The sequence below is a fragment of the Lissotriton vulgaris genome, chromosome 12 (genome assembly GCF_964263255.1).
Source record: "Lissotriton vulgaris chromosome 12, aLisVul1.2, whole genome shotgun sequence".
Taxonomy (NCBI): domain Eukaryota; kingdom Metazoa; phylum Chordata; class Amphibia; order Caudata; family Salamandridae; genus Lissotriton; species Lissotriton vulgaris.
Window position 1 is genome coordinate 92,615,131 of NC_141700.1, and position 26,502 is coordinate 92,641,632.

General features: G+C 44.7%; 1 protein-coding gene across 1 annotated transcript in view; it reads left to right on the forward strand.

Moving 5' to 3' along the window:
* The window catches only part of RHBG (Rh family B glycoprotein), a 61,926-nt gene extending 46,069 nt beyond the window's left edge, over nucleotides 1-15,857 (forward strand). Inside the window, exons 6-10 of the mRNA XM_086947321.1 lie at nucleotides 2,073-2,210; nucleotides 5,637-5,770; nucleotides 7,905-8,026; nucleotides 14,241-14,314; nucleotides 14,750-15,857. Coding sequence (XP_086803447.1) covers nucleotides 2,073-2,210; nucleotides 5,637-5,770; nucleotides 7,905-8,026; nucleotides 14,241-14,314; nucleotides 14,750-14,827 — 546 coding nt within the window. The 3' untranslated portion in view covers nucleotides 14,828-15,857. The remainder of the gene's footprint in view (nucleotides 1-2,072; nucleotides 2,211-5,636; nucleotides 5,771-7,904; nucleotides 8,027-14,240; nucleotides 14,315-14,749) is intronic.
* Nucleotides 15,858-26,502: the final 10,645 nt, after the last annotated feature.

Sequence of the window (26,502 nt, forward strand, 5' to 3'; positions counted from 1 at the left end):
CTAAATTGTAACCGAAACCCCCAAAATTTGCCATTTATGGTCCATTACGCAAACTATAACCAACGCCCCGGGTATGATCACCATAACTCGATCACCAAATCAACTGTTCGTGAAGTCACAATATTTCTACCAGTGAACAATGCAACATCATTAAGTAATAGCACCTACTATAACAAGGGATACTGTGTCCATGGTGATGTCATTGATAATATTAATAGAGTATCGTGTAGTGATGTGCATGTAATGCAACGTAGAGTGATGTGTAATCGCCAGTGATGTCCTCAATGCAATGAGGCGTGGCGTCTGCCAGAGCATCTTGGAAGTCAAGAGTGGTCCATTTTGGAGACGAGATATGGTTACAATGACGAGGGCAGGAGTTTTGATTTCTGTAGCAGACCATGACTGAAGACTTTCAGGGATTTTCTAGGTAGGGATTTAAAATCCTAGTGCCACTTTAATGGCATTTTGATTTTGGTGAATAGAGGATTCTCCATGTAAAACGTAGAGGGCTTGTACTATCTGACTTTAGAAATTGGCAGTGTTTGAAGCAGTACTGGCCATAGCCAGGTCCAGCACTTAACCACCCATGTATTTTACGTGGCCCTGCACACAGTTTTGTTCCTCAAACTTAATCTGCCTTTTTTGAAGTTCACAAATTCACAGAAAGTTTCAAATTAAAGAAAATGGGGCTCGCTGCCTACATCAAAACCCACATGGGTTTTTCAGTATTCGCATTTTTACCATTCACAAAAGTTTTCATTTTTTTTACTTTGAGCAATATTCCCTCGCCTCTGGGTACCTGCCTACCCTCTTTGTAGCCCAGATCTGGTGGTCGTGGTCTACTGTCTTGATTGTTTTCTTATGACACAAAGCTTACGAGGATGGGCACAACTACGAATTCCACGATGAAGGAAAAACATAATTCTTTCATCAGCCAATCTCATTTCGCAAAACATTCTAATATGATTGATATAACTCTTAAGTTCCCAGCTTGTAAGTTTAAAAGACAGAACACTTTAAATTTGTACTCTTCGGTGCCTGCACAACCCTTTTTCAAGTACTAATATCTCATAAACAACTGAATGGTATTACCCAAACCCCAATTTCATGTCCAGTTTGGAATACATACATACAAGTGTGTTTTGCTGCAGTGAAGCAGAATGTGCTATGGAGCTAAAACCAAGAAATTCATTTTTTATCCTCCCTATAGATCTGCAAGATACTTGGACAGCCCAACTCCAGCTAGTTTTTCTAATGGTGTGTCAAATTTCCTGCAGGTTCATCACACAGTTCCAAGTTATAAGCGAACCAATAAATGCATTTTTAAGGAAAAGTGCAGCCGTACCAAAAACAACAGTTGACATCTTTGTTGTCTATCCTGTGCAATGTTAACTGTTTCTCTAGCTTGTTTATTGTCACTTACCACCTATAGGCCTAGGACTTAAAAAAAATCTGTGAAAAGTGCAACTGTATTGTTTTGTATTTTACAAATGTATCTGTGACGAAACACTCTGTATTATTTTGTACTATAGGGTTATTTACCAAGTGTTTTCGCTGTCCCTCGAAATACTATTACTTGCTCAATTAATAAGTAAATAAGTTTCTTCTCTTTGTAAATAAGCTCTAATTCTAATCATTGGTATCCAAATTTAGAAAGGTAATGGTAGACTGGATCTATATCAAAGATCTATATAATAATCTATTTAAATAGTTGAAAAGTTGAGTGTACATTAAAAAGTAGGTAGAAGCATAAATTCACAGGGATACGAGGTAGGTGAGGCTAAGGGGAGATAGTAAAAGGTGGATTATTTTTGTATTATTAAGACCATGGGGCTCCCAAACTTTCGACATTGTTATGTCTTCTAAAAGAGGCCTCCCCAGTTTTCAATAAGAATGGGCCTCTCCTTCGTAGTTAGAAGAATGGCAATTGTGTGAAATGGTATTTTCCTTTTGATGCAGAATTAGGTTATGACATATACCACCTCTGGGGAACTGTAGTTACAGGTATGTACTTTGTTTATTCTTGCTTTGACTTTCTGGGTATGAACAACAATCTTGTTCTGTTTCTGCAGGTTCACATCCAAAATGCCGCGTTGGCCGGGGGCGTGGCCGTGGGTACTTCTGCTGAGATGATGCTGACTCCATTTGGATCCATGATTGCAGGGGCCCTGGCTGGCATCATTTCCACCTTCGGGTTCAAATTCCTCAGCGTGAGTATACTCCGTGCAGGATCACATGATGTTTTAGAAGAAAGTGTAGCTAGACTCTCATTCACCAGGTGTTTTGCTCTTCAACTTTATTGGTATAGAAATTCAGAACGATATTTTCTTCATTTTCCCATGGTCCACCATGCAGAGACCCAGGACAATAATTAACATTAGAAGTAATGTACTTTCTAGAAGTACTCACCTCTCAGGTGCCTCTGACCAATTCTTCATTCCTTCTGACTTAGGGCCATATGGATCAACATATTTCCCCATAGACACAGAATGGGCAAAACCCTTTGATACATCCGGCCCTTAGTCTCTTCTTTGGCTGGCCTCTCTGTTCCGTCTAGTCTAGGCCACCGTAGAAATCGAATGGGAAAACTGACTTACATGGTCCTTTTTAGTCTCGCCTCCAAAAAACGTGATCTTCTTTTGTATGTTTGGTTCTAAAAATTCATAATAAATCAGAAATTAGAAGACTTTTTTTACATACTGGACTTCAAATTCAGTCCTCGTCTTTTGATGAAACTGCATTCCCCCAGAAAAGATATTCTCAAAAACAGTATTTCTCAACCTTGTGCGTTCTGCAAATGGGTTTTTTGACTAGTGAACACCATACTGGCACAGGGGAAGAGGCATGACATGAATGTGTCCTACGACCAGAGTGGCACCGTGTGGGTGTGGCATAGGCATAGGCTCTGAGAATAGAGATTCAGGCTTCCAAAAGCTGTCATAAGAGTCCATAATGGAATGAAAAGCTAACAGTGGAGACCTTCCAAGCCTTTGCATGTCCCACAGGAAAAATACCACTGCCGCAGAAAACACCTTCCACAAAGAGTTGAATTATCATGCACAGCTCAGGCCTGTTTGTTGATGCTGACCTTTGTCCCAATCGCACTTTAACAGTCCCTAACAAAGGAGATCTTCACAGAATGGCTAACATACGAAGTTTAGATAAGCACAGTATCAAAGTCCTGCCTAATAATCACTTAGATGTCCCCTATCAATAATCCCATTTAACCCTCTTCCCTTTCTTTGTGTAGCAGACTGTAAAATACAGTAAAAAGTCAATATAATGAAACAACCTACATTATGTGGCGAGTATAAGCAGAGTTGGCGGAACTGGAAAGAATCCACTGTGATGTGAAGTTTAAGAAAATTGATATTTTTTGGGGGGGTCCAGATTCTTTAGTTCCCACATTGTTGATGATGGTTGAATCGCAGTGTAAGCTCAATTAAAATTAATTGAAAACAAAAAAGAATCAAGCTATATAGAAGGAACAATGGACAGGAAGGTTATTGTAAATGATTGAACAGCTGCCCATGGTTAATTGTTAAAAGTCAATCATTGACATAGCTCCCGCTTAGCTGTGGCTTTATGTGCCAGTTTATACCTTATCTCTCCGAAGCTGTAAAATCTCTCCTTTATGATGGGCGTAGCTTCAAAACGCCTCTCGTGTCTACTGGTGATCACAATGAGGGTGCTGTTTAGAGGATGGGCCCATATAACAGGTTTGTATGAGCGACAGCTGAAGGCCAAAATTAGGAATATCTCACGGTGGAACGTCTTGGCTCTGCACCGACTAAGACAATAGGCTTGTCTTGTTGATAGTGAAAAGATTTTGCTGTTGCACTAACACATTCTTAGTTTAGGCTTGCAGGGTTACTTTGAGAGCAACCAGTCAAAGTTCTAGGACTCCCCAATAATAAAATGCTGATCCAACTCCAACTTTCCCTTGACATTTTTTGGCCTGACTGAATGAGGACTTTCTTTTAGCAAGGCAGCGTTAGGGTGAATACAATGAAGGTGGTCTCTAAGCGAGGGTCTCTGTAGGGCTCTGAAGGACTTTGCTGTACTTTAGAGTATCTGCCTACAAGACCCATGGTGTTATGAGTGCTGCTGATGGCTGTGCCAGGGTTGTTTGGTGAAAGGCGCCTTGGACCTATGATGAGGTGCCCTGGTGGCTGTGCCAGGGCTCTGTGGTGCGGCCTGCTGGGCAAGGGCTTTGTGATCATAGTTCTTGGTCGCTGTACCTGTGCCTGGGCTCAGTGGTGAGATGGGTTAGTGGCTGTGCCAGGGCCCTCTGCTGGTAGGTGCTAGTGGCTCGAGAAAAAGAGGTAGCGGGAGATGGGAATCTAGGAAAATACATAAAGCAGAAGAAAGGAAGGGTTATGTTACACAATGGATAGGAAAGCGTAAGAAAGATGCCATAAAAACTGGTAATATTTTGCATAGAAAAAAAATGCGCAGACCTGAGATGGACTAGTCGGGTCCCCACTTTTCCATTCACCTTCGCAGCATTTTGAGGCACATAGGAGGTCAGTGTGAGGAACTGGCATTGATGAGCAGAAGGAGGAGCTTCAGGGGCAGCGAGTAGTGTTAGAAGCTGAGCTGGCACTTGTGGGCTGTGTGAGAAGTTGGCAATAATGGGTAGTGTTAGGAGCTGGCATTGATGGACAGTGTGAAGAGATGATTCGCTGGTCACTGTGAGGAAGAAAGCATTGCTGGGCAGTGTGAGTAGCCTACACTGTTGAGGAGAAGACACCGAGGACAATGTGATGAGGGGACACTTGTGAGGAGATATCACGGATGACTTTAATAGTGACTTGGTACTTGTGGGCAGGCACTAGTGTGAAGCAGAGGTAGGTGGCACCAGTAGGCAACATGAGAAGCTTGGTGGACTCTCGGGAGCTGGCACTGGTTGAGTGCGTAATTTTAACACCTTGATTTGACGGTGATAATGTGAGAACCTGCACCTGTGGGCAGCTTGAAGCCTGATACCAGCGGTGTAGCGTGGGTTGCCAGCACCTGGGGCAAAGCAAGTGTTGCACCCCCTAACCCACGGACCGTCAGCCCTTCCTGAGTCCTTTCCACATTTTTTCCTTTTAACTGCACCCCTAAGGAATTTTGCCCCCGGGGCAACTGGCCCTGTGGCCCCCCCGATGCTACGCCACCGCCTGATACTAGTGAGCAGAGTTAAGTGCGGGTACAGGTTGAAAAATGTGCTACCCATTGGTGAGCTTGGTGGATCCATGTCCTGTTGGGCTGTGTGGAGTGCTGACATTGGTGGGATGTGAGGGTGAACGATGGTAGGCAATCCGAGCAGTACACAGAGGTGTGCGGGACTTTAGGCGACAGTGCCCCCAATATGGCAGCGTGATTGGGGAAGAGGAAAGGGGTTTGGCTTGGGTGGAATGTTGCAATAGGAGTTGGGTGAAGTCTGATATGAATAATGTTGGTGTTTGTCTGTAGTAGCATTGTGAGCAAAGAAAATTGGACTGGAATGCGCCCAGAATAATCCAGTGCCTGAGAATAATTTAGGCATCACACCTATTACACTTTTGTTTCCTTCAGAAAAATGTTCATGGAATGTGTACTTGTAACCAGGATCAGTTGTGAGTTTCTGGCATTTTTATTTTATTTTACAGCCGATCCTGGACTCCAAACTTAAGATACAGGACACGTGTGGCGTTCATAACCTCCATGGAATGCCAGGCGTGATGGCAGCTCTCATTGGTGCCCTTGTGGCATCCCTCGCCACAGCAGATATCTACGGTGATGGGTAAGTTCTGGTTTTTCAAGCAGCCCACCAGGGAAGGAGTCTCATTGACACAATGAGGAGACACTGGGAGACCTGACATGCTCAAACAGTGTCAATACAAAACAGAATCTGCCAAGCTAATAGGTCCTGCCTGTGATGCAGGGAACCAGACCTTTTGGCTTTGCTAATTCTTTTTTTTATAAGATCACTGATCATGCATGCGCATACGCAGGCTAGCACCTTGGAAAGGCTTTAAAACTATTCACTGTTGGTCACTGGTCACTTGCCACTGTATATGTGGCAGGCAGCGGTTGAACCCTAGGGTGAGGCAGGCGCACAAAAAGCTGGCTCTACAGGAAGAGCAGAAGTGAAGTAGAGAGTCTGTAGAGTGGGAAAGGGAACAGAGGGGGAGCGGGAGCGGGAACAGAAATGAGAGCTTAGAGAGATGGAGAGAAAGTGGTCCTTCTTGCGCTGCAGTACAGGTTTCTGACATCAGTGAAGGGTACAACTCATCCAATCAACACACGGTGACACAGAAATGCTCCATTGGGCAGGACAAACAGAAGAATAGGGAGGCACGCCATGAATCAGGGACATGGAACAGACCCAAAGCCTACTCTGAAGTATATACATTATTATATACAGACTGGTTCATATGCATTATTGTACTTCTGTTTCAAACACTATGTATTGGCCCTTGAGGTAATACATGAAAACTGTCCTCCATATATTGTAGAGCTTTTAACCATCTCAGGAGGATACAAGTGTCCGAGAAACAAAGATTATCTACTGCTAGGGGTTACAGAATTTAAGGTTTCACTAGCGAGCAAACAGTCATTCTCTGTAGCAGCTGTTACCGCATCGAACCGTTTACAAGTAAACTGTAGACCGCTCACGCCTCTCGCTACTTTCAAGAAACAGCCAACATACTTTGGTTCAAATAGTTTCTGACCCCGTGCAAGATTATTGCAAAGAAAGGCTAAATCAGTATAGACCAGGCGCGCAACACCCATTGGACTCACCGGGCTTCAGCCCCACCACCCCTCGTGTGTGGCAGCCCGGGATGCGACAGATCCCGGGCACACACAGGGCCGCACCCGATCGTTTCACAGGTCTTTAAAAGACCATTTGAATGTTAATTAGACCTTGCAGTTGTTTCACCCCTTCTAAGAGCCCCTGCAGCTCCACCCTGCCTACTTATTAAAGGTTCAGCCCCCCCCCCAACCGAAATTTTTTCTTAGCCCCCTCCCCCCTCGAAATTTGGCTCTAGTTGCGCCTCTGGTATATACAATATGACCTGATCAACCTTTCAACATTGAGCCCATTCACTCTACACAAAACCTTTTGATAGATAGATTTGTATATATTGAAGGTTCTTTGTTGTGAATGCAATATTCCCGTCTGTAGCTTGATCTATCCCTAGTACTGGTTTGATAGGTTATTTGTAAAACCCCTGAATATCTCTCCGGTCTCGTTTGACGTATAAATAGTTAACAGAAATAAATAAGTGTATTACAATCAAACAGCTAAAGCTATCTAGAGGCAAAACCTAAATGTCATGTTTGCTAGTTAGTATGAGTCTTGACTGATATTTAACAATGTCTCGGGGGACAATGGTAAACGCATTGTCAGCTGCAAAGAAATAGAAACATTCCTGAGGCGTACATGGTTTTATCACTGCATCATTTTAAACTAGGAGTGTGTAGAATTACACATATGAAACTCCATGCAGGAGGTAACTGCATCACGTGCTGCATTTTCTTTACTAATTTTTCCTTCATTTGAGCTAAGTACATTTGTTTGCTGAAAGCTGCAAATTATCTAGTAATTATAGAATATGTGGCCAGTGCAAAAAATCATGAATTACGTAGAAAGCTTGCAACTGCAGTATTACATAATTTCAGTAGCCCTGATTAAAAGGTGACAATATTTCGGCACCCTGAACGGATGGGTAGGGTTTTGGCTCTGTCGAATTTTTTTCTTTGCTAAATCCATTGGTGTCTTTTTATTTCAAATGTTCTCAACTTTAGCCGTTCACTTGGCTGTCAAACCTGAGGCACACATTGTCTTCCACCCATTCCATCATATGCTCTATTGCTAGTTGTCCAGGGCTTCACAATCAGTACCAAACAGCTCCATGTCACCTCTATTCCAGGATGGGCGATGTCTTCCCTCTGATCGCGGATGGAACCCGAACAGCGCAGAGGCAGGCAGTCTACCAGGCACTGTCGTTGGTTGTTGCCCTGGGATTTGCTCTGTTTGGAGGTATCCTTGTAGGTAAGTTGGTGCCCTACGTGGATGTAAAGCATACCCATTGTGAAGTCTTTTCATTTTTGAATGTTGAGTACTTCAATGCTATTCCATTTTTGACGCAACGATGGCTCAGGAAGTTGAATGTTAACCACTGACAAATGCAGCATTCCAAAGGTGGTTGAGAGCTTAAAAAAAAGAGTATTGCAAGACTGGTAGTTCTATCCCACTGAAAGACTCGTTTTTTAAGAAATGCCATTCCTGACATTTTATGTAACAGTACCAGCTCAGTGAGACATTTTTTTAATCCAAGGGAACACAGCAATTATGCTGTTAGTTCTTTAGGTACAAATATGTGTTGTGTTGGTACGTTCATTTCCACCTAAATGGCATGTATATGCAATACTAGAGATGGGTAGTGTGATTTTCCTAGTACATGATGTAGTGCTTGTGACTGTCAAGGTGCTACTAGAGGTGCCTGTTGATGGTGCAATTACTCTCTGGTCATCTCTTTTGCGCCAAGGCTTCTCTGCCATGTGCTATGAAAAACTAAGTTAAGTAAGTCCATAAAACCGGAAGGAAACCCTACCACTGTAAAATCTGAAATGAACCAGCTGTCCACCAGGACAGTGCTCCAAGGGGTATGCTAATCCGGAAAGCTTCTGGTGAGCCAACCAAATCCAGAAAATGTTCTGTGCGAGCAAATACCTTTGGGCTGGGAGGGATGTGATGGGGGGGGCCTAAGAACGGAGATGAGGATCAAAGTACTCTAAATACTGGGTAAAAAGAATCACAAGATTACTCCTGTGCTCCTCAATGACCTAATCCTTACTAAAAATAGGATATGCCCTACCATAAATGAGATTGCGCTGACCCCACAGAATCAAACCTTAAACAAATACGACTACAACATTAGTGGGGAAGTATCAAAGCAAGCACCATAAACTCAGTATCAGTCCCTTCCATGCCCTCATCATCAATTTGCATGGTAGAGAGAAGGTGAAGGCTCTTGAATTAAATTGACATTTTGCCTGCCAGTGCTGAACATCCTTGTTTTGGTGTGGGGTGAAGGTAGTAGGCTACGTAGTGGCTCAATAAGACTCTAGTCTGCAAACATTTGGAAAATCAAATACCAAATTACCAAAAGGTGCTGCAAAGCCCTACTAAAGGCTGATTGTTCACGATACAAGTACTAATTTACAACAATAATAATAGGATGCAAAATAGAGTAATTGTTTCTATCTGGTAAATTTACCAAAAATGAAGAACAAATACATCATCTCACTCATCTCACTCACTCAAACCTTGGCTTTCTTCTGGACTCTAATCTAGCCTACACCAATCACGTGGGTAAGGTCGCGGGAAAATGCTATGGACTCTTGAAGGTCCTAAGGAAAATCCTGGACCTATTGCCCCCCAGCTCCAGAAAAACTATGGTACACGCCCTGGTCACCTCCCAGTTAGATTACGGGAACTCTCTCCTATGTGGACTTAGTAAAAAGGGCCTGTCACAGCTACAACGCGTACAAAACGCAGCTGCGAGGCTGGTCCTTAACCTCCCTAGGAGAGCTTCTGGGAAACATGCATTACGCTCCCTTCATTGGCTTCCAATAAGGAAGAGAATTAAATTTAAAACTATGTGCATCACCCACCGTATAGCTCACAAAAAAGCACCTCCATATCTGCAGGACTTGCTTCCTGTCTATCGCCCTTCACGTCCTTTGAGGTCGATGGGTAGCATGCTATTAGTGGTGCCCCGGATCCATAGAGCAAGGATGGGAGGACGTTCATTCAGACACCATGCAAGCAACGAATGGAATAATCTGCCTATTGAACTGAGGATGGAGCCGTCTGAAACCAGGTTCAGACAGAGGCTGAAAACCCATCTTTTTCCCATGATAAACTCAGTATAGTTCTCCCTTGTTCCTATGCTTCCCCTCTGTGAGCTAAGCTGAAGAGTTGTAGGTAGGTTCGTCAGCGCAGGGACGCACTGTTCTCTGTGCAACCAAGCGCTCAACAAATGTCATAAACAAACAAACAAACCATCTGCTTAAGAAAGAACAAGGCTAAATGGCAACTCTGGCAATTGGAGTCTGGCAACTGGACAAGGCTGAATGGCCACTCTAGCAACTTAAACAAGTGAATGCCTGCTGTACTCCAGACGTCAAGCAGGAAATTCATAAAAACAAAAAAAGCTCAGCGGCATAGTAAGGGAGTAATACCACATGTCACCCCAAACCCCCTAAAAAAAAAATCACCTTGTTAACAATTTGGACTCCTCTTCATAACCAGTAGTCTAAATGGAAAAAACCTAAGGAAGACTCACTAAAGAGGGTACCTTGACTGGAACAGGAATTCCAAAACACACTAACTTACAGGTAAAGGCCAAGATAGCATTTGAACAGCAGATCCTATTTCCAATGTATGGGGTTCCTTAATATGGAGAACGCTGCACAGCCGGAGTAGGAGTCTGTTTGAAAGGTCACTAGACCTTCTCCAGAGTGTGCCTGGACACCACCTGCTCCTGGTGTAGCTTTCCAGGTAGACTTTCGACAATATTGGTGAATAGGAAAAATGCGTTCAGGTGCAAGTGGAGATCTCTGGCCATAATCTTACTTCTTTTATGCCATGGGCTCAAAGCGTTTGGACAGTCATGCATTGTCACTTCTGTTTCTTTCCTAATTTAGATTTGAAAAGCAATGCCTAGGCGAATCATATTAAATAAAGAATGTATCCAAACAACAATTGAAAGGTAATATACATTGCACCAATGCCATTAAGCTGATCGTCCTGTGTCCAAGAGAAGTCTTTTTAAATAGTGTTATCATGTTTGGAAATGTGAATTCAGTGCTCACATAAATCCATCTAAAAGGAATGAGAAAAGGCTTTGATAAGGAAAGTGATCAGAAATGAGGGCAGCAGGGTTATATGAGGTTTCAGCACTCCGTATGAATATGCCAGGTGTGAGAGTCCATTCTTGTACGTAATGGAAAACATAACTTACAGACTTAACTATGTCTAGGAGCTGTCCGCAAGTATGTTTGAGAACAGGTGAAAGAGGAGAAGGACTCTGCATTGAGGGTCTGATAAAAATGCAAAGCCCTGCACAAAACAGGACCAGAATACCTAAACAGCCACATAAACTTCCACCAACCCACCAGACACCTACACTCTGCCTCACTTGGTCTTGCCCACATTCGCAAAGGCAAAACTGGAGGTCGCTCTTTCTCCTACATCGCTCCCATGACATGACCTCCCTCAACACATAAGAATCTCCTCCTCACTTCTTGAGTTCTGCAAGAAGCTGAAGGACTGGCTCTTCATATAAGCACTTTAGAGACTACACACCTTGCCCAAGTGCCTGGATACCTTCTTGGGTGATTAGTGCACTATACAAATCAATATAACATAACATGGACTGTTCAACTGCACAAGCAGAGGCTGCTTGAGGGCATTATAGAATTGTTAACAATGTTCTACTTGCAACACCTAGATTAGAAGGGAGTTCGCAAACATTTTGACATAACTCTATAGTCTTTTTAACCCAAGGTTACCATATAAAGCTTGTGCAGTACCAGCGTCCTGATTGGACCAGGGTCAGCCACAAATAGAATTCTCTAATCCAGGTTTGGAAATAAAGCATAACATCATGGTTATTTTGTCACATGTACCTGAAGCTGGTAAACCAGCAGATTTTACAGAGACTTTGCAAGAGCTGACAGAATGGATACAGGGTGATGGGTAGGGAGAATGTTGTGGTCGATCTTATTTATGGTTTGGGGCTTAGCCACCTATCTTTTTGCTCAGGCGGGAGAGGCCTTGGCTCAGTGAGTGGGCTGGTACTGATAAACACTAATATTAGCAAGATTAATGGTATTGAATTTAATTATCACAGAATGATGGAGGGCTGCGATTGGCCTTATTAGGGTTCCATCTTGTAACCTCAGGTTACAGCAGATGTCAGTAGCAAGAACTCAAGCCACTGAGCTATTCTACCAGCCTGTTAGCCATGGGATGTTAAATAAGAAGGAAAAGTCGAAAACTACTCCGCCCTGGTTGCTTTTATTTCTTAATGGGTCTATAATAGTTTTATGAACAGAGCAACTCAAAACAACATTAACAGCGTAAATTATTAATGTCCGGATACAAACCTAATCTTGCAAATGAAAAGTTAAGAAGTAATGAATAATACTTCTCTTTGCTAAATAGATTTGGCCCAAGTCACAAAACCATCTGCAGTATAAACATCCATTTACCCCTGTCCGGTATCCAGAAATGATACTTGGCAGGTATAAATGGTTTTACTACTGTATTACACAACAGTAAATTGCACTCATGGAAGCCAGTGGGCATATTATGTTGTGGTTTGCCTAGAGAGTTTATGAGCATCCACAAACTCTTCTATAACCCTTTCCCACCCTGGAAATCGTCTCAGATTTACGCAAGCGAATGGCTGTAGTGACTCCCCTTCCTGGCTCTGAAGGAGACCGAATTTCTTTAACCACATGGCTGCTAGGCGTTTTCCCGTTCTGCGCTGAAGCACCAAAATAACCATTATTCATGACGAGCTGGCCTTGTCATCCGCGCACGGCAGGTAAGCGCCATGACGAGCCCAGCTCGTCATTAGCCTCGAAGGGGTTAGAGAAATGGTTCCTGAATGAGAAAATATTTAACACATTAGAGGGGAAAAAATAAAAAAATAACTGTGCACTTGCACGGGTAGTCTCTTTTTTTCCCCAACGAGGGATTGTACTGTGCTTGTAACTCTATATTGAGGAAATAGCAAATGTCACATATAATTCCCAAAATTACGCCTTGAAAGATATTGAAGCTTTCCATGGGTACTACTGGGAACGTTTGTGGATTCCCAAAAGTATGCTTAGGAAGCTGCAACTACTGGAGCTTTTCATGGATACTACTGGGAACGTTTGTGGATTCCCAAACAGACTTCTAGAAAGCTGTAACTACTGGAGCTTTCCAATGGGTACTATTGGGAACGTTTGTGAATTCCCAAAAGTACGCTTAGAAAGCTGCAGCTACTGGAGCTTTCCATGGGTAATACTGGGAACGTTTGTGGATTCTCAAATGGGCGCCTAGAAAGCTACAACTACTGAAGCTTTTCATGGGTACTACTGGGAATGTTTGTGAATTCCCAAAAGTACGCTTAGAAAGCTGCAGCTACTGGAGCTTTCCATGGGTACTACTGGGAACGTTTGTGGATTCTCAAATGGGTGCCTAGAAAGCTGCAACTACTGAAGCTTTCCATGGGTACTACTGGGAATGTTTGTGAATTCCCCAAAGTATGCTTAGGAAGCTGCAACTACTGGAGCTTTCCATGGGTACTACTGGGAACGTTTGTGGATTCCCAAACAGACTTCTAGAAAGCTGTAACTACTGGAGCTTTCCAATGGGTACTATTGGGAACGTTTGTGAATTCCCAAAAGTACGCTTAGAAAGCTGCAGCTACTGGAGCTTTCCATGGGTAATACTGGGAACGTTTGTGGATTCTCAAATGGGCGCATAGAAAGCTGCAACTACTGAAGCTTTCCATGGGTACTACTGGGAATGTTTGTGAATTCCCAAAAGTATGCTTAGGAAGCTGCAACTACTGGAGCTTTCCATGGGTACTACTGGGAACGTTTGTGGATTCCCAAACAGACTTCTAGAAAGCTGTAACTACTGGAGCTTTCCAACGGGTACTATTGGGAACGTTTGTGAATTCCCAAAAGTATGCTTAGAAAGCTGCAGCTACTGGAGCTTTCCATGGGTAATACTGGGAACGTTTGTGGATTCTCAAATGGGCGCCTAGAAAGCTACAACTACTGAAGCTTTTCATGGGTACTACTGGGAATGTTTGTGAATTCCCAAAAGTATGCTTAGAAAGCTGCAGCTACTGGAGCTTTCCATGGGAACTACTGGGAACGTTTGTGGATTCTCAAATGGGCGCCTAGAAAGCTGCAACTACTGATGCTTTCCATGGGTACTACTGGGAATGTTTGTGGATTCTTAAACAGATGCCTAGAAAGCTGCAACTACTGATGATGTCCATGGGTACCACTAGGAATGTTTGTGAATTCCCAAAAGTCCTACATTTACACCGATATGCAGCAGTACATGTTTAAAAGTGTAGATTTTTTTGTGTTTTGTGAATCGGGTCACATGCACTGAAGTAAAAAGATAACACAAGCTTGTCCATGATTGTCCTCCTTGCTGCTTTCTGATCTTACTTTCTGTGTCCTAGGTTTTATTTTGAAAATACCCATTCTGGGTTCTCCACCTGACACACAATGCTTCGAGGATGAGATCTTTTGGGAGGTAAAATATCATATACTGTACATTGCTTCTAATAATTGAAAGAACTTTATAACTATTCCAATCAGGCTCCTTAAACATAACAACACCATTAATGTTCAAGCATATAATACGTGCAAGGTTTCAAATATATGAAAAATAATGAACTATGAAATCCTTCACTTTAGTTACACATTTTAAAAAGGGATTTCTATTAAATTACGTTATCTACATCTGTACCTAGCAAATTATTTTAAACTTTTTTGCAATCTATTTTTCAATTTATATTTGTGCTGATTTCCATTCCAGAAGTGAAGCAACAATTTCTTAAGTAGAATCCTCCTTGTGCCAACAAAGTTGTCATATTAGTTGATCATCTGTTTCCAGGAATATCACTGATTTGCACGGAGTGGCTGTTGATTAAGCATTAGTCCAAGTGTGCTTTCTGTTACTTTCCAGGTGCCGGAAGAGGATGGTGGTCACGGACAGATGTCAGCGGTTAACGGAGACGATATGGAGAAGCACACTATGACCTAACTGCATCGATCCACAGCCGAGCAAGGACTGAAGAACATTCAAATTCCTTGTTGTAAATTTGCGCCCTTATAGATAGACACAGCATTTATGGTATTTGCCTACCAATGCAGATACACTGTGTTGATGGTATATGCCTGCCACTGCAAATACATGTATATGATAAATAGTGCAGATATACACAGCATTGATGGTACATGTCTATCAGTGTAGATATACACAGTTATAATTGCAAATATCCACATAATGGATAACATGTGCTTACCATGCATATGAATACAGCACTTATGGGACATGACAGACCGTGTGGATACACTCCTCACAGTTGATGTATGCAACCCATGCAAATACCCCAACATTAAAGTTATTTGACTGTATGTGAAGATGAGCCTTGAAGGTATATACGAAGGTATATACCTACACCCAACACTGATGGTATATGCAGAGAGGTTCCAAATATCACTCTCATCCTGCCTATACACACAACACTGAGGTACTCCTCCAGATAAAGAACCCTGATAGCATAGGCCTCACTACCTAGACATGCTCAGTGCTAATGGTATAGGCTTACAAATCCAGGTGCACACTGATGAAATCCTGAAAATATATTCAAGCAGGTATATGCAGGATTGACGGCATATACCTATATGTTTGTGCTTGTTAACTAAACAGTATTTGATTCCAGTAAACCAGTATGTGCCATTCCCTGCAAAAACACCAAGCAGTAACCAATTAGAAATGAGATTGAAAACATGAATGTGTATTTCTGCAGAAGCTTTACCTATGGAAACTGGATTCCCAGTGTGCTTCAGTAATGAAGCTGTGAAACAGACTTCATAGAGCACACTTACATTCCCAAATGTATTTGCCTATCAATGCTGATAAATACATTATTTACCATATTTACTGGCGCCCAAATGTGCCTGTGCAGAAATGCATACAACTAACCAATTGCCATTGGTTCTCTAATATGCATACTGTAGATCTATTTATACACATGCTGCACAAACCTTCCATTTTGTGTTTTTTTTTTTTTGAGGTCTGCACAATTACCAACCACCAAAACTATGATCCTCACTGCATTTACACATCCACAAATTCTGAAACCACTAGTATAGATTACTGAAAAGTATTATCCACGAAGCTATGTAAAGTTTATTGGAACCGTCAGGAGTCTTACTATGAGGTTGTCCGTAATTCCGATGGAGACCGTAATGGAAGTAGCTGGCCTTAGTGGAACTACGAGGTGTGCGGTAATGCCTCGGTTCTGGTGCATTTCACTAAGAGATTTTGGCCACTGAATCTCCAAGTGAAATGCCTCGAAATGGGTTGCAGTATTATTCATGATTCCCTAAGGGGTCCTACCCATAATAACTGGTAAGAGGACCACCACACCCCACCTCTACAGTTACCAATGCCATTGGCATCATGTCGTCGGTTTGTGAACAGAATTACCAGGCCTAGCTCTGGGACTCTGCACATTAGGTACCCATATATAGTTCAGTGCCAAGAATAACTCAATAAATCAATGCCAGGCTCCTCTTTTGGCGATTACCTAATGGGTAATGAGGGCCCACCACAGAAGACCAATAACATCCAGACATGGCCTAAGCAGTCCTAGAATGATATTGGATTTTATAGGTCACTCATTTTAGCACTGTTGTTTTCTTTTCTGTATATAGCAAATCTGTGCATGCATATTCTTTATCTCCGTTTGCTTCTGAAGTGAATCTCAGTTTACTCTTGCGCTGGAAAACAAACACTGCATTCGACACAAACTGAAGAGATGAACTCAAAGACAAATAACAAAAACACGCACAGGGAAGCACTCAGATTCCTTTGTATACTGCACACATGCACAGGCACATTAAATGTGAATAGAAGAATACACATACTCAGTGTGCAGATAGGCATACTGCAGAATCCTCTCCAAGCACACCCCTCTGCTCCTTCTCATGCACGCGCTCAAATGCAAAAACAGGCACCCCTGAGTCACAATTTACCCAACTACCAGTTATCAGGTATGTTGATAGATAGATAGATAGACATCACTTCCGATTTCCATTTTTTACTTTATTGGGTTGGAATATGAAATGCTTCTGCAATTTGCCTTTCCTGTGATGTTGCTGAGAAGCTCACTCCCTGCAGAATCATGTAGGGCTGTACAGATATTTCTGGTTTGCTTTTTTGTTTTGTTTTTTTTTTATAGTATTTTGAATGCCCGTTTGGCTTGCTGTCCTTTTTATACTGTCTAACTCTATATGGTGTATGTATGCAATGTGAATTTAGTATGGTTTCACGGTGCCGCAGTGACGAAGAGGCAATGGGAAGTCTTTTGCTATCCCACACAAATGACCAGGAGTTACTGTGGAAACTTTCAAGGCAATGAACTTTATAGAAAAAGGTTGCTCACAGAAACAACCAGATGCCTCTAAAGAGAACCTTTGAGAAGTTGATGGTAAAATTCCCACGGTTTCTGATGCGGACAATCTTTGATGCTGACCATCTAGACTTTGATGCTGACCAGCTGAAAGTTGAAGCGAACAATCTGAATATTGCTGATGCTTGGCCTAACGTTAATGCTGTGTATCTTAACATTGATGTTGACCATTGGTTTGGATCATTCTAAAGTCCATTCTTACCATCAATACTGACTTTAAGCTTAGCAAGATCTGCTTAATCTCAATGCTGACTTCTTTAAAATCTATGGGACCATCATTTTCCATCTTCTACTCAGTTCTGGGTTCACGTGAGCAGTGTTGAAGTGCAGGAACTTTCATCCCTATGGTAACTGTGTGGAGGTTTTCCATTTAACTCTGATTCAACATTTGTAAAGCAGATACCTTTATGTTCATATGTTTGTATATGATGTGTATTGATGAAATAGGCTAGCATATAGTCCTATAATGTTCACAATATACTTTTTTTGTCTAAAAAACAATGTGTCACTTCATCTATGCTTTCTTTTGGATGATTCTACTTTTAACCCATTTTAATTTAGATTTAATCGCAAGGCATGAACACACAGAGTTCCGTGAAAAGATTAAAACAAAAAAGGCCACTGCTGGTGCAGGAGTAAATGGTACAAATAATGGGGAAATGTATCCTGCTCATTAGGAGCCAGGAAGACAACCTTAAAAGGAGTGGAAGCGGAGGAAATAAAATATCTTTAGAGGGAGGACAAAAATGCTGATGAAGCAAAAGACATCAGATTGGGGATGTGGAAGAAGAAAAACCCGTTCACTCCGTGCTAAAGGGTATAGATTTGGACAACAGAGTTATCCATTAGAAGGTCTAAAATTATTCTTTGGGGGCCCCAACAAAAACAGTTTCTGCTGTGGTATTCTAAAACAATTAATGAGAAATGAAAGAACATTTACATGAGGAAAGAGGAGATCTAGAGCAAAAAGCAGTTTCAAAGTGCCATCCTGTTTAAGACCGCAAGCTCTGAAAAAAAGTCTGCATAATAAACCGGTCTCTGAGATATTTCTGTATTTGTAGGTCAGTTATAAAGGAACAAACAAGTCAAGTGTAACCTGTAGAAGGAGCCAGAGTTTATTTTTAGCATGAGTAAAAAGGAGAATATTTGCTATCTGCTATCGCCATGCATCATTATGTAAAGTGCAATAGAAAACCACCTCTTACTGGAGACAAAGATGGTAATTTAGAATTTGGCAGAGCACTGCTGTAAATCAGCAGTGCCACTACCCTGATAAGCTTAAGGTTGATTCCTTCTTGAGTTAGTGAAGCCCTGGTTTCCTATGAGTAAGCCTCAGCTCTCCTAGCTGTAGGAAACCTCTGACCCGAGGGTTAGCAGTCCATACTGTTGATCACCCTACCCCATTTAGGGTAGGGCGATCGTCACTAGATATACATAGCCAGGATAACCAAGAAAAACATGGTGGTGTTATGGAGTGGAACAGGTTACTGGTGTGCACAATCAGTGAGAAGATTACATCCATGTCTGCAGTAATTGTATTTTTTCTTTTTTTTTTGCGGTTCAAAGATAAACTCTTGCTTTGGAACTTTATTCTTGAAAAATAAAAATCTTTGCTGCGTGAGCACATCAAATATGGTGCCCACTTGGGTAAGCTTCACTGCCTTCAAGTAGATCAGCTGCAGTGGTGTCTCCAGTGAAGTTATAGAGGTGGGATCTCTAAGTATGTCAGGCGGCCTGCAAGTTGGTGGCCCAGCAGACATCCTGCCATCCTCTAACCCCCAAACATCATGATGTTCAATAGTCCCTCAGGTCCGACCGAACTTCAGAATCCAGTTCACAAACGTTCTCCAACGAGTTATCTTATTTGTTTCAAAGATTCACCTACAAATAATGCTTACAGCGAACAAGCCAGATGTTCTATTGACTAGCCTACATTGTGGCACTGTTTTCTCAGCGGGCTCAAATGCGACCTGAAGAATTGCACTGTGCTGGTTGAACACATCCAAAATTCACTAGCAAATTCTTGGGCGTGGCTGTAAATGTAGAGTTGAAAACATGTGAGTAACTGCATTTCATTTCGGATTCATATTTGCAAAGTCACTTGTGACAAGTACAGCAATGTCAAAAAGTGGCACTATATCAAAGCGACACTTGGCGAAGAATGAATTAGTGCAATGTGAAAGGGGCACAGGGGGAAGCATGTAGTAATTATTGTGAAAGGGACACTTGAGAAAGCATGGCATGTAGTTGTCCAATGTGAAAGGGAAATGGAGGCAGGGGGGACGTGTAGTAGTGCGCTTCACCTTTGTCTGTTTCCTACAACACCCACAGGTGCCACTAACATGGAAGCTGATCCCCCCCACTGACCGCTTCTGCTGCACAGATGGCTACTGTCTACATTTGATGGCCGATAACTTTAATTATTTGCAACTGATTACTATTGTGTTAATACCACAACTGCCTCCTCTGCATTTCCATAGTTTTTGTGAAAAAGCATTATCGACCCGCTTGTGAACTTAGTGTATCAGCACATATCCCATCAGCTTCACATGGGCAAGAAATGTTGTGGTTGGCCTGATAGAATCCTTACTATTTTACTACGTATGACAGGGGTGTCTGTCTTCAGGCCTAGGTACAAATGAGTCACTGTGGTCCATGACATGTTGTAACTTTTCTGTGTGTGTCCAGATGGATTTTTACTCTGTATTGGAGCTGATGGTTTGGTTGCTTACACTCTGTGTCTGATGATTTTTAGGCTGTACCAATACATTTTCTTGTGTGGTGCTACTTTGGTCATTCTTGCCTTGGGGCTTCTGTGCCATCCTGAGTTGAAAAAATATGCCTTTGTTGCTAAAACTCTGTGATGGCTTCAACATTGCTACATAATGAACAAGCTACTTACATTCCGTAACGATATATCTGTAAGAAACTTAGGTTAGTTATAGATTCCTTACCTTAGAAATACCTCCAGGTGTCAGATTGGATCCGGAAAGTTTTTCCATCAGCCGTACCTCTGCGTGTCGGAAGGTGGCATCAGTCGGCTACACATTCGTCGTGTGCGTTGTGGTCCCTGGGATTATGTCGCGGTAGCTACTTAGACACCGCCCTCGTGCGCTGACGTCAGTTCTGTACACAACTTTCCGCGCCAAAAACGCAGAGCCAGAGAGGAGCCAGGTTGTAGACCAAGATGGCCGCTCGGACTCTCGGCTCCGTCAGCCTCCGTCTCCCACCACCATATCCAGCTTTCTAGCCGGCGCCCCAACTATGCTCCCGCACGGCCGAGATGTAGCGGCGCTGATTCATGCGCGCCAGAGTGTTCTGACGGCTTCCTGGCCGGAGATGTGTCGTCTCGAAGATTGCGGCCCGCCCCTGACATGGAACCGGGGTCTAGGGTGCTGAAGTGCCCGGCCTCAACCTCAACAACAACGGCAGGGTGTATGGCGGAAGTACCGGTCTGGCGAGATGGGGACTCGGATTTTCCCGATTTTGACGGCGATCCTCGCACAATATTGCAGCAATGGTGATGTTTGATCCGCCGCTTTCTGCGGACGCTCGAAGGAATACCCCCCCCACCCCCGATGGTGGGTTCGTGACTGTATGCCCTGCGCCGACTGCATCAATCCTGATGGAGGTGAGTGTCCCCCAAAACCCCCATTGGGATTATTTGCCAGCTACCTGATGAGCGGCCTCGGGCCACGTTTCACCAAGTGAGGTGCACTCCGTGGTGGGAACGCCTTGCACGCAATGGTGCCCGAGAGGGTCTCGGAATCGATCCTGAATTGCTCTGCATGGGCCATGAGAATGATGCGATCTGACACCCGGCGTGGGTCGGCCCGGTATGATGAAGCCCTGCTTGATGCTGGGACTGGCGTTAATGGGGGAGAGAAAATGGAACTGCAGTTAGGAGATATCATGGCGGCCATTGCGGACTTGCATTCCTCTTTGCAGCACAAGATGGCGACCGTGGGGAGGGCCCTGGATGCCGTCGTGCGAAGGGGTCGTCTCGGTAGAGCGGATTCCGCCCCGATGGATGGACTAGAGGCTGTGGGGCATGGGGCTTATTGGCAGACGGCTCATGAGTATCCCCGGGAATTTGTGACTTCGGGGCTAGATGGAGGCAACTTGTGTGCCCATGACCGACAGGGGGACAGCAATACTGAGCGGAGTCCGGCGCCTACAGCGGATACGGAAGATTTTACGAAGGTACTACTCCCGGGAGCGTTAACCTGTTTCAACCATCAACCGATCTACAGCGACGGGCAGCGGTGGCGCTACGACTTATCTTTTGTACTTTGTTTTGGACTGGTGGTAAAGAGTGAGCGCCACCACTTGCGTTCCCGGATGGCTCTCGGGCATGTTGATGACGACGTCCCTCGAACGACATTATTGTATACTACCACACCCCAAGATGACATCCTCGTCCCAGTCTGGTACTTTGACTCACTCACACCTGTGGCAGAGGGTCTGGGCTGCATCAGTACTTTGGACCGGGCGGGCCTGGGTTAAGAATCGTAGTGCTGTTTTTTGTGTGCGGCCAGTGTGGGACTTTTCACCTATGTCATTGTGGCGCTAACGGTGGGCTGGCGAAGATTGAACCCACTCAAACTACATTTATTGTATTGCACTCAATTTTCTGCATGGAGTGGTTATTCTTTGTGGTGGGGGAGGGGGGTATGTGTGGGCTGGGGGTCTGTCCTGGTGTCCTCCTCCGTTTTCTTTTTTCCCTCGTTTGGGTTCTTCTTTTAATTTAGTTGGGCGATAGCTCTCTTCCTCTCTTTTCTAAATTTCGGGTTCCATACAATGGGCGACAGGCACGCTGCTGAGGGGGAGGCCGTAGCCGTAGGCAGGGGTGCAGGGTGGGGGGTTAGGGGAGGGGTACTACGGTTTTTCTTTTCCTTTTTCTGTTCAAGGGCCCCTTTTTTCTCTCTTGTTTCTCTTGGCTTTCCCTTTATTCTTCCACTTTTTCTTCTCTTTCAGGAAACCGAGTGGTAGGTTGATCACTGTGCGTTCTCATGGTTCAAATTGCAAGGGTGGACGTTTCTCTAAAGTTTTAAGTTACAGCGGGCATATACTGTATTGGTGGGCGAACTGTACTGTTTATTATCTATCCTGGTTAATATGCGCTAGCGCCAACGCCATGCCTACATTAGTCCTGACTGTGAAGATCCTGATCAATGATAACCCCTTGCATTGGTATTATTTGACTGTACGGCATTAGATCCTGTTCTCTCCTTAACTTTCAAAAAGAAACCTCTTTCATCCTGGTACCGATATGGTACGGTCATTATCCTGAGCTACAATAGGGCATTTGGGAGGCGGAATGTTGCATGTTCATGGCTTTATTGATTTGCTTGCCCGTGATTGTAACTGCTTTACGTAACAATAAAGGTTTACCAAAAATTTAAAAAAAAAAGAACCCTAGAAATCAGTTCGCAGAACGGAGAGGATGGGTGGGGAGGAAAGGAAACTATAACTAGCCTATGTTTCTTACAGATATATTATTACCGAAGGGAAGTAACTTGTTCAACTGAAAGAAACAGGGTTATAGATTCCTTACCTTAGAATAGATACCCCAGCTATACCAACCCAGAGGTGGGTCTGCGAACCAAGTTCACACCAGAAAGTCCTGGAGAACAGAACGGCCAAAGAAGCTGTCTCTCCGGACTTGGCTGTCGAGGCAGTAGTGTCTCGTAAACGTGTGCAGCGATGCTCATGTAGCTGCCTGACAGATGTCATTTGGAGGAACTCCTCATCCCAAAGCAGTAGTGGCTGCCGTCGCCCTGGTGGAATGGGCATGCAGCCCCACTGGAGGCTCTTTCTTTGCTAAAGAATAGCAGACTTTGATACACAAAATGACCCATCTGGAGATAGTCTGCTTGTATACGGCCCAACCTTTCTTGGCACCTACGTAGCCAACAAAGAGCTGGTCATCCACCCCGAACTGTTTGGTGCGATCCAAATAAAAAGAAAGTGCACATTTTGAGTCTTAACGGTGGAGCCTCTCTTCCTCTTGAGAAGGATGCGGAGGTGGAAAGAAGGTGGGCAAAGTGATGGTTGGCCCAATGTGAAAGGAGGTGACAGCCTTTAGAAGGAAGGATGGACGAGTCCTGAGGACAACTTAGTCCGGATGTACAGACCGAAAAGGAGGCTTTGATGAAAGGGCCTAGAGCCCACTTACTCTTCTGGCAGATGTGATGGCCACCAGGAATTCAGTCTTAAGAGTTTAAAGCCTGAACGGACAGTTGTGAAGCGGCTCAAAGGGAGCGCACATTAAATAGGTTAAAACTTGATTCAAGTCCCACTGAGGCATAACAAAGGAAATAGGAGGAAAGAGATGAGTTATGCCTTTTAAGATATGATTTACAACTAGGGACTTGAAGAGAGGCGGCTTATCAGGAAACCGAAGAAAGGCAGAAATTGCCAAAAGATAGCCCTTGATAGTGCCCAGAGCAGAGCCCTGCTGGGCCAAATAGAGAAGGAACAAGAGACCTCAGAAAGAGGATCCACAAGCTTTGCAGTGCACCATGCCACAAATCTGTTCCACTGCCAGGCGTATACTGTCTTAGTGGAGAAATGCCTGGCTGCCAAGATTACATCGCAAACTTCGGGAGCAAGTCAAATGACGTCAACTGCCAATGCTCAATCTCCACGCAAGGAGGGGAAGTCTGGACAGGTTCTGGTGGAGGACTGTCCACTGCTGCTGCGACAGAAGATCCTCCTGGAGAGGCAGTCGGATCGGAGGATCGATGCCCATGTTGAGCAGCTCGGAATACCAGACTCTTCATCCCCAATACGGAGCTACAAGAATGACTTGGGCCCGTTCACGCTTGATCTTCTTAAGCACTCTGGGCAGAAGTGGTATTGGCGGAAAGGCATACAACAGACCGCAACTCTACTCACGACGAAAAGCGTCACCTAGAGAGTGCTGCCTTGGAAATTCCAACGTGCAGAATTGCTGACATTGCGCATTCTCTTCGGTGACTAATAGATCTAACCAGGGCTCTCCCCACTGTTGAAAGAGACCTTGCACCACCTCCGAGTGAATGCGCCATTCGTGATCATCATGCATCAGCGGTGGAGTTTGTCTGACCTGGCGTTCAGGAACCCTGCCAGGTGTTGAACCACAAGGGAAATGCCCTGATGTTCCAGCCATGTCCAGAGGCGAAGGGCCTCCAGACATAGGGTCCATGACACCATCCCGGCCTGTTTGTTGCGCTACCATATGGCGGTGGTGTTGTCCGTGAACACCTGCACTACTCTTTACCGGACAGAGGAAAGAAATGCCTTCAGTGCAAGACGAATCACCTGGTGCTCCAGAAGGTTCATGTGGAGCCCGCACTCCGTTGGAGACCAAAGGCCTCTGATCTCCGCCTCTCCCATGTGGCCGCCCTATCCCAAAAGGGACGTGTCCATCACCACCGCGTGCTCTGGTTGGGGAAGGGAGAGGGATCTGCCGTTGACCCAATCCTGGTTCGTGAGGCACTACTGCAGTTGATATGCAGTTCTGAGATCTAGACGCAATCAGACAGATTCCCCGGATGCTGCACCCACTGGAACTTCAGGTCCCACTGCAGAGCCCACATATGCCCCCTGGCATGATCGACCAGCAGGATGCAGGAGGCCATGAGGCCCAGTAGACTCAGAGTCATCCTGACCGAAACCCGGGTTAGAAGTTCAAAGATCGTAATCGTAGCCCGAATATCCCGGACTCCCTGTTCGGGAGGATAAACCCGAAACTGCGTTGTGTCCAGAACCGCTCCCATAAAGAGGAGCTTCTGAGAGGGGATCAGGTGTGACTTTGGCACATTGATGGAGAACCCCAGCGAATGCAGGAGGTCCGCCGTAGTCTGGAGGTGGGAGACAACAGTCTGGGGAGAGCCTGCCTTCAACATCCAGTCATCGAGATAGGGGAAGACTGGAACCCCTGAGCTGCGCAGATGAGCTGCGACCACTGCCATCACTTTTGTGAACACCTGAGAGGCTCTGGTAAGGCCAAAGGGGAGCACTGTAAACTGAAAGTGCTTGTGACCTACTGTGAACCGCAGGTAATGCCGGTGGGCCGGCAGGGCGGGGGTGGTGAAAATAAGCTCCCTGCAAGTCCAACGCAACCAGTCTCCAGTGTCGAGGGCAGACCAGACCTGAGCAAGCGTCAACATTTTGAACTTCTCCTTCTGGAGGAAGCGGTTGATGTTCCTGAGATCCAAGATAGGACGCAGGCCCTTGTCCTTCTTTGGCACCAGAAAGTAGTGGGAGTAACAACCACAACCTACTTCTGGAATAGGAACATGCTTGATGGCCCCCTTGGCCAGGAGAGCCGTAACTTCCTGTTGGAAAAGGCCCAGGTGATCCTCCAACATGTGGTGGTACTGTGGTGGCATGGATGGAGGGTAGCCTCGAAGGGGAGGGAGTAGCCCCTTCAGACTATCTGCAAAACCCACCCTTCTGATGTGATGGTGCACTAGTGGGGGAGGTGAAGGCGGATCCTGGCATTTGGTGGGCCTGAAATGTCGGACTAGGAATGCCTGGAGGCTGCTGCAGAGAGGGAGGGGGGGTTGGTGGACTGGCCCCCCAAACCACGACAGTGGTTCCCACGTCTCCACGAAGGTTGGGGAACTTGTGTCAGCTTGTGGCTCTGGGTGGACTGTAGTGGGCACCCCTTCCGTAGCCACGAAAGGGGTAAAAAGCAGACTGCGCACTGCAGCTGGAGAGGCCCAAGGACTTGGCCGTAGCCTGTGAGTCCTTGAAACCTCTAGAGCATTGTCCACTTTGTCGCCAAAAAGGCGAAAGCCATCAAAGGGCATGTCCATGAGAGTATTCTGGACATCCCCCAGAAAAGCCAGTCGATCTCATCCTGGCTTATCGGCGAAGGGCTACCGACGTGGAAATTGTCCTGCCTAGAGAGTCAGCGGTATTCATCCCACAACGGATGGTAAACTATGCCACATCTCTCCCAGCGGCAATAGCTTAGGAGAGCACTGTCCGGGCCTCCTCTAGACACTGAGACATCACCTGACACTGAGGCACCACAGAGTGGGAAAAACGGCCCAATAGACATGCAGTGTTTACTGACCCCCAGTCCCAAGCTGGCGGAAGAGAAAATCTTCTTCCCAAGATGATCCAGCTTCTTAGATTCCCTCTCCTGTGGAGTGGTAGGGAATGCGCTCTTGGAGGTAGAAGCTTGGACCACCAAGCTCTCAGGGGTGGGGTGTTGGGAGAGGAAAGTGGGGTCACCCGGAGT